General features: G+C 37.0%; 1 protein-coding gene and 1 long non-coding RNA gene across 5 annotated transcripts in view; one reads left to right on the top strand and one right to left on the bottom strand.

Annotated features, from left to right (window-relative positions):
- The window catches only part of LOC148189242 (uncharacterized), a 37,559-nt gene that overhangs the window by 8,339 nt on the left and 9,410 nt on the right, over positions 1-19,810 (bottom strand). The gene's annotated exons all lie outside the window — the stretch shown is intronic.
- trpm1b (transient receptor potential cation channel, subfamily M, member 1b) overlaps positions 7,693-19,810 on the top strand; it is a 27,523-nt gene continuing 15,405 nt past the window's right edge. For 2 of the 4 annotated variants that reach the window (XM_042495479.2, XM_088080570.1), the window contains exons 1-2: positions 10,789-11,616; positions 19,145-19,221. In XM_042495479.2, the coding sequence (XP_042351413.2) occupies positions 11,545-11,616; positions 19,145-19,221 (149 nt within the window). In that variant the 5' untranslated portion in view covers positions 10,789-11,544. Of the gene's footprint in view, positions 7,827-10,787; positions 11,617-19,144; positions 19,222-19,810 lie in introns of those variants that run through there. The other 2 variants (XM_088080569.1, XM_088080568.1) reach the window with 2 other exon arrangements.

Here is a 19,810-nt window from a genome sequence, read left to right as displayed (position 1 = left end):
TCTCTAGAAAGAAGAGGCTAGAGTAAATGTGTACAGACTGGATAGTCCTGAACAGATTCAGTGATTTGAGTGTTTAGCCTTAGTCAGCTCAGCTCTTTAAAGATTTGTCTGCTCCTGCAGCCCCAACCGATTACCTTACTGCCGCTTGCTTAGTCTCCCACCACCATCTGTGTTTGAGATCATCCAAGGCAGTTCTAATTACAGTCACAGGCAAGAGCCCATAGATAATGACAATGCTGCTATGATCAGCAGGATTAGACAGGTGCTTGTCGACTTGCTTTGACTCGGGCTTTTATGGTCTCTTAACACATCCTGGACAATAAATGAGGAGGCGAGAAGCTCACCGACTCTTTGTCTCCTGCTCAGATACACCAACAAAGCAGTTTTCTCCTCCATGTCACAGATGTAGAGCTTTGTCTTTGTCACAAATGCATAAACACAATGATTAGTGTTGCAATATGATTATATTTGGTGACAATAGCTTTGAAATTGCCTGTAATGTATTCACACACAGTTGACAACCTATTATTCTTCACTCAGTAAATGAAACCAGTCTCAGCTGTTGAAGTGTGTCCCAGCACTGGGCATCTATGCAACTGTTACTTTTTTTCTCACTTCAACTGTAAAACAATTCTTAATATTTAAAAGGACACAATTTTGATGCAAGTATAGGATTTTTACATCATTAGTTGCATGTGTACATGTGGCCGATGTATTAGGGCCCTGACACACTGAGCAGGCCATCAGTAAATGTTGAACTGTTGGTGATTATTTATCACACTATTTTTGCAGTGTGTCCTGCACCGTTGGAGTGGTCTGCTGTTGGCGGCTGTTTTTCAGACGATTCCAGTGCATTGAATCGGCTTTGGACCCAGCAGATCTGGTCTGTGAGTGAACTCACTCTGACTGGCAGTTCAGCTCAGTGCACATGAAAATAAATAGATGTAAAAAAGTAAACAACTTAAGTTGTTGAAACAGACTGTATAAGGTAAGATTTTCAGTGGTGTGTCATTACAAAGTTACATCGCCAACTACTGGCGCGGCATGCATACTACAGCGCTTCGGGTTGTTTTTGCGGATCTGCGCACACGCAGATCATTCTCACAAAATTATCATATGAACACAGATTTGTTTTTAAACGCAAAGGAAAGGCTTTTCTTGTTTTTAGTAGGGCAGTTCTCGTCTAAACATGGCCACGACTCCTAATCATTTTGATGATCCTCACAATTTGTATAGCTCAGATTTAAAGAAGAAATTTTCTCTTGACACCTTTACTGTTTAATTACCTTGAAAAGTTGTATCAAGATTTTCATATTTCCTAGGAACATTCATGCTTCTCTGAGGATGAAACCTAATTTATTTGCATTTGACACCCAGCCCCCTTCTCTGGTAGTATCATCAAACATTTTGCTTGTTCACAAGAAATATTAAAATTGAAAGGCCACAAAATTTTTGGAATCAAAAGAATGAATCCTAATGTTTTTAGTGACCTTCTGACCTTTGCTCTTTTTCTATTCTCATGACCAATTTTAATGATTTATTCTAATCATTAAAAAAGGCCCAAAGGAGAACTAAATTCACAGTGTGGTGTTTGTATTGCAGGCTGTAATACATATGGCATGAAGAGCTTTAGACTTTTAATTATTTTTCTTTCAAGTGTTCAGTTATAGCCTTAAACCACATTCATTTGCGGCCATGTGATTAATGGCTATCCACAGCTTTTGGTTTGGACACATCAAAACAGCTTTATTAAATGCAGAAAAGTTTATTTATTCATTTGCTCTGATGATCCAGATCGAAAACACATATTATGTATTGTTATTATGTATTATACTGTATACTTTTACACTGATTCTGCATGATAATCCACATCTGTGTGTTCTGGTGATCCCAAGTATTTAGCATATAAATATCCATAGTGCTTTAGATCCTGGAGTTTTATTCAGTTGAGACTGCAAAGTAGTCAGAGCTCATGGCTTTATCGTGCCAAATATTACTGTTTTATGTATGACCCAGTCATAGAAACATCTCTCTGGATTATACAGAGCTAGCATGGCATTAACAGCCTGTGGCTCGGATGAAGAACTGAAAATATTGACCGTTTTGGCTCGTAATGCTCTGTAATCCCGCTCACAGCAGCTCTTTGGCCACAGAGGTAATCAAACAAGCACAGCAACAACTATTGATTTAGCTTGTTTACATCCGATTCTGACATTCATTTACATCTATTAAACTGAGGTTTTTGTCTGACGCAAAGACAACTGTATCATGTGGCTTCGGTTCCTGGTGCGAAATGTGTGGATCAGCAAATTCTGGGCTTTTTTGTCTGTCTAGCTGTCTGTTTCCCGTCTCGCATCTCTAGGATGTTACTGCAGGGCAACTCAGATCATCCTTTGATCAAATTCATGTCAGTCCCTTAAAAGGTCAGGAGAAGTGCGAGGGAAATAAGGCTCCTGAGTGTAAATCCCACATCTGGGTGTTTGGATTTTGGACGACGGAGTTGATTCTGGAAGTTTACGCAGCTGAGTGCGGTACTCGACCCCCCCCCCCCTTCCTCCTCCAGTGAGAAATCTGCTTCAGTGCTCCCTGGGAAAGGCTTATGTGCTTCCCCCTCTGACAGCACAGACACTATACTCACAAACATGGAGGTTTATGAAACTCCTCCGATCAAAGGAAGGAGCCACTGTTCACTTCAGTATGACATATTGTGAAATGGACTCTGTGGTTGCAGTAACTTCCTGCGGGTCAAGAGAGTTGCTGTTTTACAGCCCCACTGCAGCATATGGATTCCCTGTTAACCTCTGTGTGGGCCCCAGGTCAAGCTTAGAAAGGACTTACGCCAGCCATGTGCTAACTGAGGAGCAGAATAGAGATATGTACGCTAGCCGGGCGTTTAGCTGCACCGAGCAGGAGATTCATGGAATGCATCTCTCCCGGGGGACGGGTTTCCAGGAACAGTTTTGCTCTAGTGGTGTGCAATGAGGCAATCCGCGGGCAGAAGCAGACAGCTAGGAGTGCACAAGCCTGCACTGGTGTTCACCAGTGAAGCTGTTAGCCACAAGTAGACCTATAGTCTGCCACGCCTTCTTCCTGTCTACTTCCCTAAAATCCATTTATGCTGACAGCACGGTACCAAGGGACCTCTCCCATAAAAATACAACATCACTATTATCCTCGTACGTCGTAGGAAGACCTATAGCTCAACACTACTGCCTGTTTACACTTCACCACATTCTGGCCCCTCTTAATCTCCAGACACTGTAAACATCCTCTTTCTGACATCGCTGGACTCTACTGAGACACATGACCAACAGGGGGCTTCCTCCTTTAACTTAAAAAAAACCTCTATATCATTTACTCATTCTGTAGAATGTCAATTATATTATAAATAGGCTATTTGCTTGAATCATTGAACTCAACAGGTTTATATCTGGGACAGGCGTCTATATTGAGCAGGCTTTTATTTCCAAAACAAAAATTACCTGAAACATTTGCCAAAAAAAAAACCTTGAAATTCTACAGAAAACATACCTATTACAATATATTGCATTTTTGCCAATATATCCCACCAAAATCCACACTGGACCTTTAAAAAAATTCCAAGAATTTATCAGAGATATTTAATTCAATTGAACACAAGAAATACAGATGACATCCTTTCGAGACATAGGCATGCAGAAATGTCGATATGTAGATAACTTTTGGAAAGTGTAACTTTAAAAAAGCAGATAAGTATCTCCATTTATTCATTTCATACACTGTACAATCTGTCAGTTTGATTTTATTTAAAAAATGTAGGAAACCGTAACCTTGAAAAATGTACGTAAACATATCTCTTAATCTTAATTGATGTGTGCTTTATATCTAATTGTTAAGTTTAGTTTTTTTTGTTATGTTTAATTTAGTTATACTTACTGAATATTGTGAAGTTGTTGCAACTTAAAAATGACTAGTGTAATTAAATCAATCTATGTTTTAGCAACAGCTAAAGCAACTAGTTGCAAACTAGTCAGTCATATTTGTGTATTCTTACGCGTGTTAAGAGAGTAGAACTCACAGATGTCTGAATTTCATCATTAGCAAAATCCTCTTAGTGATGATGAAGTTAAGTCAGACTAACTTGGTTTACTGAAGTTGCTAACACAGAACAAGGTCATTTCACTTGTCATTTTTAAGTTGTAACAACTTCACAAAATTGAGTGAAGACAGCTACATTTCAAGTGGACCCAGATTTAAGTAAAGGTGAATTAAGATTTATAAATTTATAGAAATCTATTTTCTTTCCTTTTTCTAAGGCCATCAGTTTCCAATCTTAAAAAACATATAAAACGGTATCCATGTTCATTCTTTTTAATATAAAAGTTAGACTGTATTTGATTGATGTTCATGAATCTGTTCCATACTACTTTATTGTATCCTGTTGGGTTACAAATCAAGTTTTTACTATGTCATGCCTAATAAGTGGTTATTATGTGTTACAAGGTGCTGCCATGAAAATGCAGAGAGCAGAAGGAACATGTGCTAACACAACCCACTCATAACAAACCACTAAAGACCATTTCCTGCCCTTAAGTTCAGGCAGTGTGTTTGGTCTGTTGAGAGAGACGTAATGTCAGCACTCACACCATCCCTGTGTGATGTTATCTCCCTGTACACATGTAACATAGTGTTCTTTCAATCTATTTGTCCAACTGTGTGCATGCTATTATCAGCCAAATGTTTGCTCTCCTCTGCAGCACTGAGGGACTGAACACACCTGAAGGTCTCAGGTGAGGGTGTTGTCTGTTTCCTCAGCAACCGGGAGAAACACTCGCTGCTCACTGAGTCAAAAACACACATCTTTTATTGTTTTGTGATTGTAGGTCACGGCAGATCACCTTGATAAAAACCAGCACACACGCAAACAAAACAGGACGTAAATGCCTTTGTTTGGTGTTTTTCACCCGCAGTTTTTTTGCTGTGCTACGTGAATTTAATTGTTTGGGTTTATGTGCTAGGGGTGGTGCCCTTAAGCATTGCACAGGTTCACGGGAACAAAGAAAGACTTCCACAGCACAGTTGGTTTGCACAAAGTGAAAAATGTCCTCTTCCTTAACCTTCCTTTCAAAGCTGTGGCAACATCGCTTTTCTTGTGCTGCTTCCAGATGCCTTTCACAAGTATTTAAAACTTTGAACTTGAAGCAAATTGGTGGGATTTCATTCAAAAACGTGAAAAAGGCAATGAGCCACTTGGTTACAAATGTTCCACAAATTAACAGATTTGGCAAATTATTTTTTAAAAAAGCAAGAGAAAGGACTGTTTTTATAATAACCATAATTATGTAGTTTAAATTATGATTCAAAATTATTACAATTTTTAGGCACTTTCCTTAGGTCGTTTGGTCAACGTGCTGTCTTTCTTCTTTTTTTTCTAACAAATATCCTGGTAAGTTATTTGTACTTTTTACCAATGTCTTGCTCATTTTTGGGTAATTACTTCTTTCATTGAAATCTAGCCAATTTCTTTCAAGAAATCAAGCCAATTTGCCCAGGTTTCAAAGAGTTAAACTTTGTCTCTTTTCAGAGCGTCACATGTGAAAGTCGTTTTACTCTAACCTGCTTTCCAGCTGTTAGCGTTACCCCATCTGACTTAAGTGGTGATATTAGTCACACAAAACTTTAACAAATTATTGTAAAACCACTGAAGGTAAATAAAGCTTGATGTTGCAAAGCAGGAGGCCCCAATAGGGAAAGCAGTGCACTTTTTTCTGTTTGTGTTGAGTGTGCAGATTTCTGCTCATGGTTCTGGCTGTACTTGTGGATGCAACACACAGATGACCTCTGAGACAACCTGATGGTGCTGAAGCACAAAGTGTATCTAACAACGACTTGGTGACTACACGGTCAGAGATAATGCACAAATTCCACAGCCAAACGAGAGCTCAGAGTGCCCTCTTGTGATTAAGATGGGAATTATCTGCTCAAAGGTCACCTGAGCTCAGAGATTTGTTTCAAACAGTCAGAGGGGTTTGTAGTACATTGTGTACTGCAAGATTATATACTGCTGCTGTTAATCCAAGAGGATGTTGTCTTCAAATTGCATAATGCTGTCATATTAATGTCATCTAATGAATAAAAAATGCTGATTATGTAGATGAACTGATTTAAAATTAACATCAACCCTTTAAAACATGAGCAAATCATCTTGATTTCTTTCACATACATGGGAAGAAGGCACGAGCAATTAAAAAAACAAATGACCCCAAAAATTAGCAAGAAATTAGTAAAAAATACAGTATAATTACCTGAAAATTAGTCATAAATAAAATGATAATAATAGTTATTAGAAATAACTGTAATATAATGTGAAATATGTAATTAGCTTATGTTTAAATATAATTTTTCCCTAACTTCTTGAGTTCAAGAAAGGTGCTATATAAAATCCAGTGTATTATTATTATTATTATTAATATTATTTTTTTCCCATTTTTCCCTAGCTTTTTGAAAATAATTTTCTAAATCTACTAATTTCATGCAATATGTGGAACATTTCTCACCAAGTTGCTCATTGCCTCATTGCTTTTTCCCATGTTTTTGAAGGAAATCACACCAATTTGCTCAGGTTTTAAAGGGTTAAAAGGCTTCATTTTCTAATATAGCCTACATCTGGGTACAAGAGGCATCAGTTTCCTGAATATTGACTGGAAGGCAATCACTTTCTCTGCCAAAAATAACCTGTTCTATGATGTGTTCATGTAAGGTTGGATTTACTTTAAATATCACCTGCTGGCTGTGACAAGAGATTATGTCAACATCCTGTTGTGATTTTTGTGGTTTCCAATATCTCCTGTTCTGTGCTACAAAGCAGACAGTGTGTCAACAGTAAACTCTGCAGCAGATCCCAGCAGTGTCAAAACAACATAATAAAAAACACATTTTCCAACAATATAATGTAGCTAGAAAGCAAGTGTGGCTCCATGATTTAACGCTTTAAACCTTGTTAGACATCAGTTTCTTGTGCTGCATTCAGGCTCCTTTTCCAAACTATTTAACCATTTCAAACTTGAGCAAACTGGTGCGATGCCTTTCAAAAACATTGGGAGAAAAAAAGGCGATGACCAACTTGGCAAGAAATATCCTATAAATTGCAAGAAATTGTTGTAAAAGGTAACAAAGAAAATGACCTGAAAATAAACCAAGAATTAGTTTTAAAATGTTCTGCACTTTTTTTTGGTATAATTTACTTGATTGTTTTTTTGGGTTTTTTTTCTTTTCTTTTTTGCTTATTTTTGGTAATTTCCTTCTAACCTAGACTAAACTAAACTAGTTTCTTGCTGTTTTTTGGGGGGACCATGTCTTGTTAAGTTGCTCGTTGCTTTCTCCCCATGTTTTTGAAAGAAATCAAAGTAGTTTGTTTCAAAGGGTTATGATGAGATATGACTCTATCGGGAAGCTTTTCTTGGGCTCAGCATCACTGCATTACAGAACGTTCCTCTACAGACATACTGAGCAGCGTAACTTTTATATGTTTTGATGCATGTATTTTGGTCTCTCACTTTTCAAATGGATATTCCTCCTTGCTTCAACTCCACTCGGTGCTCTTCCCTCTTCAAGAGACAAGTAATCTCCTCCACTGATACATGCAAAGCCCCAAACAGATGATAAAGCTCATTTGTGTCTGCTTACTAGGAGAAATTACGCATTATCCATTCTTAGAGGCATGCAGCACTGAGACACATGGCTGGAGTGGAGAAAGAGGGAAAAATTCATTCATGGACAAGACTCTCTGCCAAGTTTGAGATAAGGACTGATGGAAACCATTCAGCGTTCCTCACTGAACAAAACAGGTGAAGCTTTAACTTACTAATGTTGACATTTTCACACTTTGGGTTTGTAGAATAGTTATATGCTGCACTAATACATGCTTCAGATGCACTTTAATTTACATGTTTTTCTGTGAGCTTCTGCTTTAGTGCAGGAGGATTTTGTTGTTGTTTTTTTGCCATAAAGCTTGCTGTCCCACTGATGGTTCAGTTATTAAAACACTACAACCTTTGTTCACATCCCCAAAACTTTATACTCAAATCTAGATATGCAAAAATTTAAAAATATCCAAAATGTGCTGCTGTCAGTAAGGTCTGAACATTTCAGCCAGTTTAACTATCATATACTACTTCACTGAAGACAAGGAATCAGCTGATATACAACTGATTTTCCTAACCTTAAAGCTACTTAAAGGGGAAATGAAAAGGCTTCAGCCCTAAATGTTTTATTAATATTCCTGGACCTAATATGTAGGCCATATATGCTTCAAAAGTAAGAAAAGGCCTTACAATATAAAAAAGCCCAGAATCTAATTATCTGTCATTTCGTTCATATTTTTACCTAAGTAAATGTACTCAGGGGCAGTTTACACAGCAAAAGTTCTTGCATGAAATGTTAAACTTTTGTTGCAGTTTGGCCTTTCGTTCACACGACCACAGCGGTTTGGGGGCCCGAAAATGTTTTTGAATCAGAGTTCCAGAGTGTAATCTTGGATAACGCAACCTCTTCTGTTCTGTAAACTGGCAATACACAGATCCTGTAAAAACGGTTGACGTCACAGCTGCACTTCACGCATGAACGTGGTGTTATTCTGTATAGTGTTATTACAAAGTTACACTGCCAGCTACTGGCTTGACATGCATATTAAAGCATTTTCGGTTGTTTTTGCACAGCCTGGTACACGAGGATCACTTTCACAATGTTATCATACGAACGCAGGTGTTTCTAAAAACGTAAAGGAAAGACTTTTATTTTTTAGTAAGGCCGTTCTCCTCTAAACGTGGCCTTAGTCACATTCCACCAATGTTAACAGAAATTTCATCAACTATTTTTCTAACCAAAGTTTTTAATGATAGAGTAGTAAAGTATTTTGTTTTTACCAATAGTAATTACAAACAACTACTAAAATTTTAAACATCAAAACTCATAATCATTCTGTAAATAAAAGAAACATTTTTAAGGGTAAATAAGATGCAATAAAGTGTGCATAAAAAATATCAAAATAGAGATTGATGAGATGATCCTCCCAGGATCCCCTTACCGAGGTCTGGGCTAAATTCCCAATATTCTCAAATCCTAGAAAGGCCCCTGATTGAAAGGGAAAACTGCATGTCAAGGGATTTGTTTGATCAGCTTGTTTGATTGTAAAATATCCACTGAAAAGGCTGCTATAAATTATTGTGCTTCCAGCTGCTGTGCAGTTCCCGCTATATATTTCATGATACATTCGAATATTGCAATGGGAATGCTAAAATCAGTTTGGGGATTAAATTCACACATTATACTTACCATTTTACTCAGTGTCCAGCAGAGGGAGTTGCTGGATATGTAATTTTTCTGGACCAAACCTTGGTTATTTTTCTGCATCTTTCTCTGTCTTCCTCTGTAGCTGAGATATTTTCTGTTCTGTTCAAAGAACAATCCAAATCATAACCATAAAAACACACTTTGTTCCATTCCTCTATACAACATACAGGCCGACGGTAAAGAACCTGAAAGGTAGCAGATAGAAAACAGATTTCGAGGTTCAGCCACTCATTTCCCCCATTTTCCATAATCTAAACATTCATAATGTCATAATGACATTGCATAACAGGATTCAGTTGTTCTAGAAGTGATAAATGCAGCCTTAGACTAATACAATTCATTAATGTTCAAATCCCAAGCTCTGTTTATGATTCGCTAAATATTTGCTTTTATTCGTCAGGGTAGGTCAAATGCAATGTGGTATTAAGCTTTAATAGTTTTATTTTGCCTCCGTTTTGCTGGAATTATTTAAGAGGTCAAATTCAAATCTGTGTTGTGAGACGACTTTTTGTGGAACAAAACTGCATATAAAATGACACCAAATGGGAACAAAAGACACATTTTGCTCAGATAAAAATGTTTCTGTAGGAGTTTAACCCGTTAACGCCTGAGTCGACATTAGTTTTCTTGTGCTGTATTCAGATGCCTTTCACTGGCATTTAAACTGAAATGAGAAACTTGGCAAGAAATGTTCCACAGATTGCAAAAAAAAGAAAAGAAAAAACAAATTGTAAAACAAGGAAATTATCTACGGAAACTAAATTATTAGATTCTATCCAAAAAACAAGGAAAAAGTGTCCAGAAAACTATATTTGTAATTCTCTTAATTATGTCATAATTCTTAAAGCACTTTCTTGAGGTCATTTCTTGGTTCCTTTTTTTTCTTTCTTTTTTTTTTTTTTTTTAACTTTTCATTTATTTATTAATGCCTATTTTGCAGTAATTCTTTTTACAGCTTTTTGCAAATTTCCTGGTAACATTTGTGCCATTTTTGTTAACCCTCTAAAACCATCGTTGACATCAATTGTCTTGTGTAGGATTCAGATGTTTTCCACAAGCATTTAAACCTTAAAAACCTGAGCAGATTGATTTGATTTCTTTTGAAAACATGAACAAAACATAATGAAAAGGAAATAAGTAAAAGATGAAAATTACACAACCTGAAAATTAGTTTTTAAAAAGACAGAGATAGAGAAAATTAACAATCATAAAATTCTATCTTTTAAAACAGGAAAAATATCCAGAAAACTTTATTTATTTCATATTAATTATATTTGTTATTTAATTTATTTTTATTATCATTATGTAGTTAAAATTGTGTTACAGAATATATATGATTTTTTACATTTTTGGCTTTTTTTTCAGGTAATTTCCTTTTTTATTCATTTATTTTTTTTTTTACATTTCTTTTATTTCTTTATTTTCAGGTTATTTTCTTTACAATTTTATTTTTATTTTTTTATTGAAGTTACCCATTGCCTTCTTCACGTGTTTTTGAAAGAAATCAATATGCTTCGTTTCAAAGGGTTAACAACATAGATAGATGTGTGGTTTGAAATATTAGGTGAGAATATTCCTGATGTTTCTCCTGCAGAACTGGCTTCTAAGCACCTTCAAACAAGCGTGCTCTAACTCTGGCTTTTGCCTCGACATCTGTCTGTGTGCAAACCTGTCTGTGTGCGCCCTGATGGGACGCTCCTGTCTTCCTGTCAGACACCCTGAGCCTCATCTGGTGGGACAACCTTTGGCTTTCCGCCGGCTAACTTTAGCCTCACAGCTTGCATCGTCTCTCTAAGCCTGTTTTGGGGTTGTGGTGTGCCAAAGTAGATTTACCTTCAATAACCATTTATTAAATCTCTATCCATTAGACTCTGAGGCTTCGTAAGAGCCGGCTGCATTAAGCCTGATTACGGGATGCCCAGCAGAGGAAAAGGGTCTATGTGTCAAGTGTGTCATCGAGTGATTTATATCCCTGGCTGGGATCTCTGTCTTGTCAGTTGGGAGTAAGCTGCAGAGAGGAGAGAGAAGCGGGGAAAACCTTTCATGATGTGAAGTTTTGATCTTTTTTTGTGTTAAATCTAGAGGTTGCTGTCATGCCCTGGTTCTGTGGCAGGTATCTACGGCTTCTGTCTGTTTCTGATGTTGTCGCTGACCTGTTGCCAGTCTTCAAAGGATTCTTTTCTAAGATAGTTTGACTTAGATAAAGTTTTCAACATGGACACCAAGGGCCCGGGTGCCACCTTTAAACGGTCCTCCCTCAAACGTACCACATCCGGCTCGCAGAAGGTAAGGCAAAGCCCGTTCTGTCACATTCAACAAGTGATTCTGCGTGACGTTAAGGAATTGGATCAGATCAGTTTTCATTTGTTTTTCAAAATGTTTTTATGTTTCTCTTAAAATGTATTTGTGTCAATAATCTTGATTGTCAATGCTCCTTAAAAGTCATATACAAAATGAACTGCATTTTTATCTTTGTTTTTTTGGTGTTTTTTTTAATCATTTTTGTATCCAAAAACTACACAACTATTGTGTGGCACTGCATGTCACATGAAACCATTACTATGAGCTGGCCACATTACTTCCTAACCAATCATTTCAGCGCCCCTATGTCCGGCATAATGACCTGCCCCATTCAGGACTGCTAGTCGTATATTGGTGCGCACATGGTTTGCACTCCAAGCCTCGCAAACTTACTGTTAAGTGGTGTTTCAAGCTCACTCCAGTGCTGCACTTTAATCCTTCATAATGGCCCAGTATAAACGAGCATGGCCATGACAGATTAAGGACTTTCTATCTTACTAAAGTCTGCTTTCATGTGATTAACACACTCCGGTAAAAATGTTCTTGAAAGCAAGAAGGATGCAGGGTTTTTTTATTTTTTATTTTATGCATGCATGCTTCTGCTCCCAATCCAGCGAGCAGTGCATGCTGGGATTAGAGCATGCACACTGTTACTTCTGTAGATATATGCAATATGTTGCACTGGATCCACTTTTTGTGATATCTGATGTGGTCTGTAGCATTTGTTGTTTGTGTTTTTGTTTTTATTTGTATTTATGTAAAACAGTTGTCATTCTGGGATGCAAAACAAATTTCAGATTTTTTCTGATTATAAAACAAAATCAAGTCAATGTGTCAGCACAAGATAAAGAACTAAAACACGTTCTTATTTGGATGGTTTAAAATAAATCAGAGCAAGTCAAACATTAAAAAAGTCACTATTTTTCCAGAAAAAAAGATAAAACAAAAAATTGTGAAATACAAAATATTTTAAATTAATTCTTTGTCACTTACAATTAGTCCATATTCATAAGAAAAATCACAATGTTCAAGAAATAAAAATTGTCCACCATGTGGCTGAATCAACACAAGCCCTGATATATATATCATCAGCACATCTGACATCATTAAAAGAATTTAGTGTGATGGATTTCTATAAATGACAGTGGACATTATTTAGTAAGCTTAATATTCTTTATATAATCCACAGCCTTTTTTAAATGAGGTTTTACTCTGAAGCAATCAGCAATGTCATGGCTCCCAGCTGCACTTTTAATGAGATCCGATATGTTGCTAAATATAAACTCAGTAGCTGCACAAAGCGGAGCACCGAGAGATAATGTTGTCCTTTTTTCTTTTCTGATCATGCATTTGTCATGTTGTCATGACAGTCTTTAATCATGGATTTATCTGCTTTACTCAAATGATAGGCGTGTACTTCATCATTTACAGTGAGTCGTATGAGGGATTTATTTTTCATGCATGGTATGGCACATCAGAAATAGAGCAGAGACGATGTCTCTGAATCTCGGTGGATGACGTGATTAGAAAATAAAAGTCTTGCTTGTCCTCCAACAGAGAGCAGATTCAGTTAAATGCTGCTGCCATGAGTGATCTTCTATTTGGTCTATCTACAGATAACATCTGCAACAAGTAGGCAGCCTTTACTGACCTTTTACCTATTTTGCTTGAAATTAGTAGCTTTAAGCTTAATAGTTAGCAAAAAAAATGGCCTAAAAAGCATCCATAGCCTGATAGCTTTGATAACTGCCGATGAGTTTTGTGCTTGGACACTAAATACAAATATATAAAAGGCAACAAAATTAAATCGAATGTAGCAAATCCTGTAGTTTTCAGTCTGGGTTTGAAAGATCATATGACTGTATGATGTAAGCATCAGGCGTGGGTCAGGTGAGGGCCAAGAATCCTTAAAAAAGCTTTAAGGCTCAGGGGCTGGATTGCAGCAGACCCCATTTGTGTGAAGGTCAGAGTTTTCAAAGCTTCTGAAAAATATGATTTAAACAAATAAGATCTCAAAATGTTAAAGTATTCTGTTAAAAAAAAGTACAATTCAGTTGAAAACCTGAGCAAATTGGTCTGATGTCTTTCAAAAAACATGTGAAGAAGGCAAAATTACATAAACAAAAAAAGTGAAAATGAGCACAAAAAATTAAATAAATAAAAATAAAAACACAAAATGGGAAATGACCTGCAAAAGTGATAAAATAAAGTTTAAAAAAAAGAAAAAATAAGAACAGATATACAGTATTTTTTTCTGTAACTAAATTTTAATCAATAATAATAATATTTTTGGGGGTATTTTCCCCCTTGTTTTACAATAATTTCCTATTAATTGTCTCACTTCTCTCTCTCTCTCTCTTTAAAAAAAGCAAATCCTCAGGTAATTTGTATGTCACCTTTTTTTTGGCAATTTGCAGGACATTTATGCCAAAGCTGCTGAAAGAAATCAAAGCAATTTGTTCTGGTTTCAAAGGTTTAAATGCTTGTGAAAGCTTTCTAAACACAGCACAGCTTGTGAAAGCTTTCTAAACACAGCACAAGAAAGCTGATGTTGATCCAGGTTTCAAAGGGTTAAATTATGAATTAAAGTTCATGAAGTGAGGTCAAAGCCAAGAGAAATGACCTTGAAGACTTATAAGCTACCAGATTTCAGGGGATGGGACATGGGGGAGAAGTCCCCCCACAATATTTACTGTACATTGCTTTCCCCTAATAATAAAAACATAAAGGTAGCTTTAAATTTGACAACATTTAAGACCTTTATGTCATCTTTTATGCAGAAGTCACAAATTGGTCCATTAAAAAAATCACCAGAATGCAGGAAATCATGTATCTGATGCTCAAAATTTTCTGCCTTATATATGTCCCACCCAATGTTGACACAAAACTTTTGCCCTTGGTTCCAGTGGCAGTTTTTTTTTTATAATAATATGGCACGTAAGACTAACATTTACATATAACTATCAAAACAATTTAAACTGTGTGTAGCCAGCTGTCATACTTTATAAAGAAAACTGTTTCCATGCTGGGAAATGCTTCAGAAAATATTTAATACCTGTTATAAGTTTTGTACAAAGGCACTATCTTTATACTGATACACAGATTTTATGGAAAATTTAATTTGCTCTATTTTTTAGTCCGACTTTCCTTTTGGGGAAAACCAGCAGCTAAAACATGTCTTATGACTCCCTCAACTCTTGGGGGATAATCAGCGACATGTCGGACTCATGTGACGCCTAACTGGATTTTCAAACCCAGCAGGAACAATGAGTGCATTTACAAACAGGGCTGGCTGAAAACAGTTTGCTTCAGAGGTACTGAAAATTTGTATCCAGAGACCATAACTCAAGTGTCCAAATATCTCTTCCCTCCAGTGAAACTATGTAAAAGGCGGCTTTTTATTCCGTCCACGTGGGACAGACCATGAGTCTGGAATATTTTTTTAGACAGTAAAAGGCGTCTACATGGGGCTTCCTTCCTGTCACACTGCATCAGGCTCCAACCACATCGCCATTCAATACCAAAGCTCAGCAATTAGTTGCTTTTATCTTCAACCCTGGTGACATTCCATTAGGACCCCCAAATCCTTTCTGAACCATTTCACTTGTGCTGATGAGGCTTTTGTTGTGTGAGGTTCATCGCTACAATGTTTAGAATAAATCACACATATTTTTTACCTTATTTTTACCTTTTAAAGCACAGACTGTAAACAATTATACATTCAAATTCACTGAAACTGACCAGGTAAGACATCAACGCACAGAAATACAGCCATCATCATAACCTTTTCCTCATGGTTGTTGGGAGCTGTGTAATTGTAGCAGCACTGGAACAAATTTGCTGTGATGTGGTTGCTCACTAAGCTGCGGGTCAGGAGACCAGCACCATGTGATTCAAATGGAAGAATGCATGAATGTATGGCTTGACACAAATACTGCCTCTACTGCATAGTGATAGAAGCATTTGGGGTTTTTTTTTTTTCCAGAGAAATCAGAATAGTAACATTTAAAGGAAATTTTAAGGACAAGTAGCAGTGCATCGAATAAAAAAAAAATAGAGGTCATAAATATATTTTATACCTTTTCTGTGACCTCCTCAACACTCCAGCAATTATATTTAACATTTCACACAAATGTCTTTTGTTTTGAGCGAGCCTTTCCTCAGAATATTCTGGAGTGAACGCTGTTTATTGTTCCGGGGCTTGTCTTAAGTCCTGTTAATTTGCTCGGTGTGACACAATCTGATCCCGTAGTATCTAATTCTTCAAGGTTTTTGTTGTTAAGGGCTCAAAGGCAGCTCTTAACGAGGCAGCTGGTCGCTGACTGGATTTTGGTTTTAATTGCTGTAGTTAATGAGTTTAAGTAAGCTGAAGTAACTGCGACATGCTCACCAAACCCTTCTGGAAATGCGCTTTGTTTTCTTCGGCTATAATTAACAGAGGCCCACGTGCGTTTTTTACCGGAGCAGGACCGAACTGGAGGGGAGGAGGTTGAGGGGGGATGTTGGGCTTCTCTCTCTGTCTTTCTGAGTCATCAACCACCAACCTCCCTTGTCTTTTTCACTCTGAGTTACAGTCAGGCTCAAACTGCTCACTTCAACCATAAAAGGAGAGCTTATTAAACCATTTCACATGGCGAAGGGTTTAAATGGATGTCTGCAACTTTGTGCTTGTTAACTCCATCTCGGCTTCTAGTTCACCTAATGCCTTCCTCTAGTCGTTGGCACCTGAAAGCCCTTAAATACTTTTAATTGAATTACTCCAGTAAGTCCAGCATGCACAATAAACAGGATTCATTCTCAACGTATCTAAGTAGGTCAGATTTCCCTATCCATAAAGAAGCCTTTTGATATTTAAATGATCTTTTTTGGCCTAAAGTTTAAAGGGTTGGAAATCAGACAGCGGCCTGTTGAATAAAAATGATTATTTTTAAACAATAACATCCCTTTTCAGGTTACGATTATGCAATATCATTTAAGTTTTTAATGTAAATCCACTTAACATGAGCAAAAAATGAAGATTAAGAGAATATTGAATAGCCGCTCTGCTGAGTTTTCTTTTTCTCCACAAAGACACAGTGGATGGAAATAGAGATTAACTGCAATTAGCATTGACTGACCTTGCCCCCAACTGGAGACCAGTCATGTCTTAACAAGGCACCTTCCAAAAGAATGCCTGCATCCAATTCTCTCAATTATGCAAATTAGGTTGAAATCAAAGTAGTTGGAGGGGGTGAAAAAATGTTTTCAGATGAAAACTTGGGGGAGCCTCTGAACGAGACTGCAGTGCTTTTTAGGTTGGCCGGTGCGCTCCGTCTTCTCACACAAGCTAAGATCTTCCACACTGTGAAGTGAACACAAAGAAAAGGGGAGTTTGGACAAATTGGGAGATTAGGGGCCGGTTATCAAAGTAGATTTATTGTGCCTTGTTCAAGCGAAGGATGAAAATACCCTGTGGGCATGGAGAAGGGGTCATGGGACTCCCAAAAGGATTACCTTGAACTGGAGTCATGAGACTTGGGCGAACAAAGACCCTGCTCACATGCTCATCATATTAACCGGCCCTCATAAAGTGAAGAAGTTTCATGTCCTGTGGGATTCAATGAGTGCTCTTGACTGGGAGAGCAGCACCAGGAGAAAGCTCTGGTGGAGGAACAGCAGGCGTCCTCCACTCTCTATTCTTAACCTGCAGCAGCAGCACCAACAGGACTCTGCAGCTCGGACACAAGACAGTGTGTAAGTGTATCTACGCTCTGTAACTGCTACTCTTTAAAATATTATTTCACTGCTTTTATGACAGAATAGTTTGATTTTAGAGATGTGGGACAGATCACCGAGAGTGAATTTTGATTTGATGAACAGGCAGCAGTGTATGCATTCTGGGTGCTTAATGATGCATGATAACACTGAGATGGAAAACTGCTGAGACAAGACAGACAGCAACAACTGCTCTGTGCCTCAGACTTTTACAAAGTACAAGAAGATGGTACTGTTCTTTGCAAAAAAAAAATATATATACACACACAAATGCTTTTCAGATTATCTCGATACATACAAACAGTTTTAAAGAGGAAAATACAACAATGCAACTACATAAATGGGAAACTATTTATTTTTTCCATGACTTACTGGTTTTATCTACTCAACCAAAGGTTGCTATCAGATGACTGTTTTGGATTAAGACAAAATGAGGTGATTCTTTAATGAGTCTGCTGGGTAAAATTAGGTCATTGCAGAAAGGGGTGCAGAATATAAAGTTTTATTTATTCATGCATTAACAGAAGGGAAGGATAAAAAGTGTGGATTAAAAGTTGTTTTTTTTGTTATTTCAAAAAGAGCAGCGGTGGAAACCATGAATATGAATTCATAGTTTGTAGACAGCCAAGGGCGTAGGTTTCAACTCAACGTGGAGGGGGGGGCACATGTGAGTCGAGTTTGGGTTGGAGGTTTAGAAAGGGGGTTCTGCCAGAAAATTTTGAGCATCAAACACTTTGTTTCCTGATGAATTTATGCCTTTTATGGATCCATTTATGGTGTACATATTGTTTATTTTGTCAAAATAAAAATTCTTTGCTATTTAATGGTTTTATTGGAGGGACAAATGCACATTCTAAATATTAAGGGGGAGGGTATCCATTTCAAAATCTACATCTATGGTTGACATGTTGTAAAAGAAACAAACATTAAAAAAATTAGCCTGAAAAAAATAATTGTTTTTCTTTAGGTACAACTTTATATGAATAGTTTATGGTTTGTAGCCGCCCTGCTGCTGCACCTCCAGAGTGGCTGAGGCGAGCCTGAGAGAAAGAGAAAAAGAGAGAGAGAGAGAAAGAGAGAGAGAGAAAACACTAACTGTACTGTGTAGTTGGCACTTGTGATTACTGTTCACAAGACAAGACTCACATGTCTTTCATTTATACTCATATGACTTCACACTCACAGGCGAAGTTAAATACAGACTCCTCTGTTATAATCTATCAGTGCTGTTAAATATGATAATTATTTTTTTCCCATTTTACTTTCTGGGTGATTTCTTGGAAAGAGTTGCTTCCAGTGCTTCAGTTTTAATTGGGCCTCCACCGTCAACAATGGCCCTCAGACAAACTCTGCTTTGAACTCAAGGTTATTTTTGCTCAGCACTGGAAAAACATCAGACGGCAATCAGAGCAGGATTTTGACAAAGTGTGTGGGTATAGTCCTTTTTGTGTGATGCTTTTCATTGGCTGCTTATCAAGCTGGAGCAGACAATGAAAGGTGATCGTCAACATCGACTGTGCTCTAATGAACAAATGCTCAACCTCACTGCCTGTTGATACCAATACAAATATTTCACTTTGCTTTGTATTTCTTCCTCTTTCACTGGTTTCTTTGCAGGATCTTCATCTTTTAGGCAGGATTACCACTAAGAAAATTTTGATAGAGAAATTTAAATTCAGATAAAGATGATCTCCCTGTGACTGTGGTATGACACCATGTGAGCTAACACTTCTTTTCCTTGCTTATATTTCTCTTTCAGGCGCAAAGAGCTTGGATTGAGAGGACCTTTACGAAAAGAGAATGTGTTCACAAATTTCCCACAAAGGACCCAACCAGGTAACTATGGTCTTCAAATTGCCTTTGAAATGATTAATTCATAAACTGTGGTAAACACGTGGCCTTAGGTTACAACTGCAGCTCATTATTATCTCAACATGACAAAACTCATCAAACAATTCAAATTGATCAATTTCACAAATAATTTTGTTCAGTTTTACTGCTTGAGGAGGTTTACCACAAACAATTTTCATCTTACTAAAGTTAATTTAAAATGTGCACAATCGAGAAGTCTATAAAAAGCTTGTGTAACCTGGAGTGACATCACTTTTCTTGTGTTGCTTTCAAAACACCTTTACAAGCATTTAAACTTTTGAACTCAGAGCCAATTGGTGCCATTTCTTTCAAAAAGATGGGGAAAAAGGAATAAGCAACTTTTTAAGAAATGTTCCACAAACTGCAAAAAAGAAAGAAAATTATGTTTAGAAAGCTAGGGAAAATGTCAAGGAAAAAAAACTTTTAAGTAAAAGTATTTCACAAAATAGTATACATTTTAAGTATATTTATAAATATACATTTTAAGCAACTTTTTCAGGCAATTTCCCTGTTTTTGTTATTTTAACTTTCTTTTTCTTTTGATTAATTTATA

This window comes from Plectropomus leopardus, chromosome 7 (assembly GCF_026936395.1).
Source record: "Plectropomus leopardus strain MGB_pleo_1.0 chromosome 7, ASM2693639v1, whole genome shotgun sequence".
In the NCBI taxonomy this organism is placed as follows: Eukaryota; Metazoa; Chordata; class Actinopteri; order Perciformes; family Serranidae; genus Plectropomus; species Plectropomus leopardus.
This window is presented reverse-complemented; position numbering and strand designations above follow the sequence as displayed.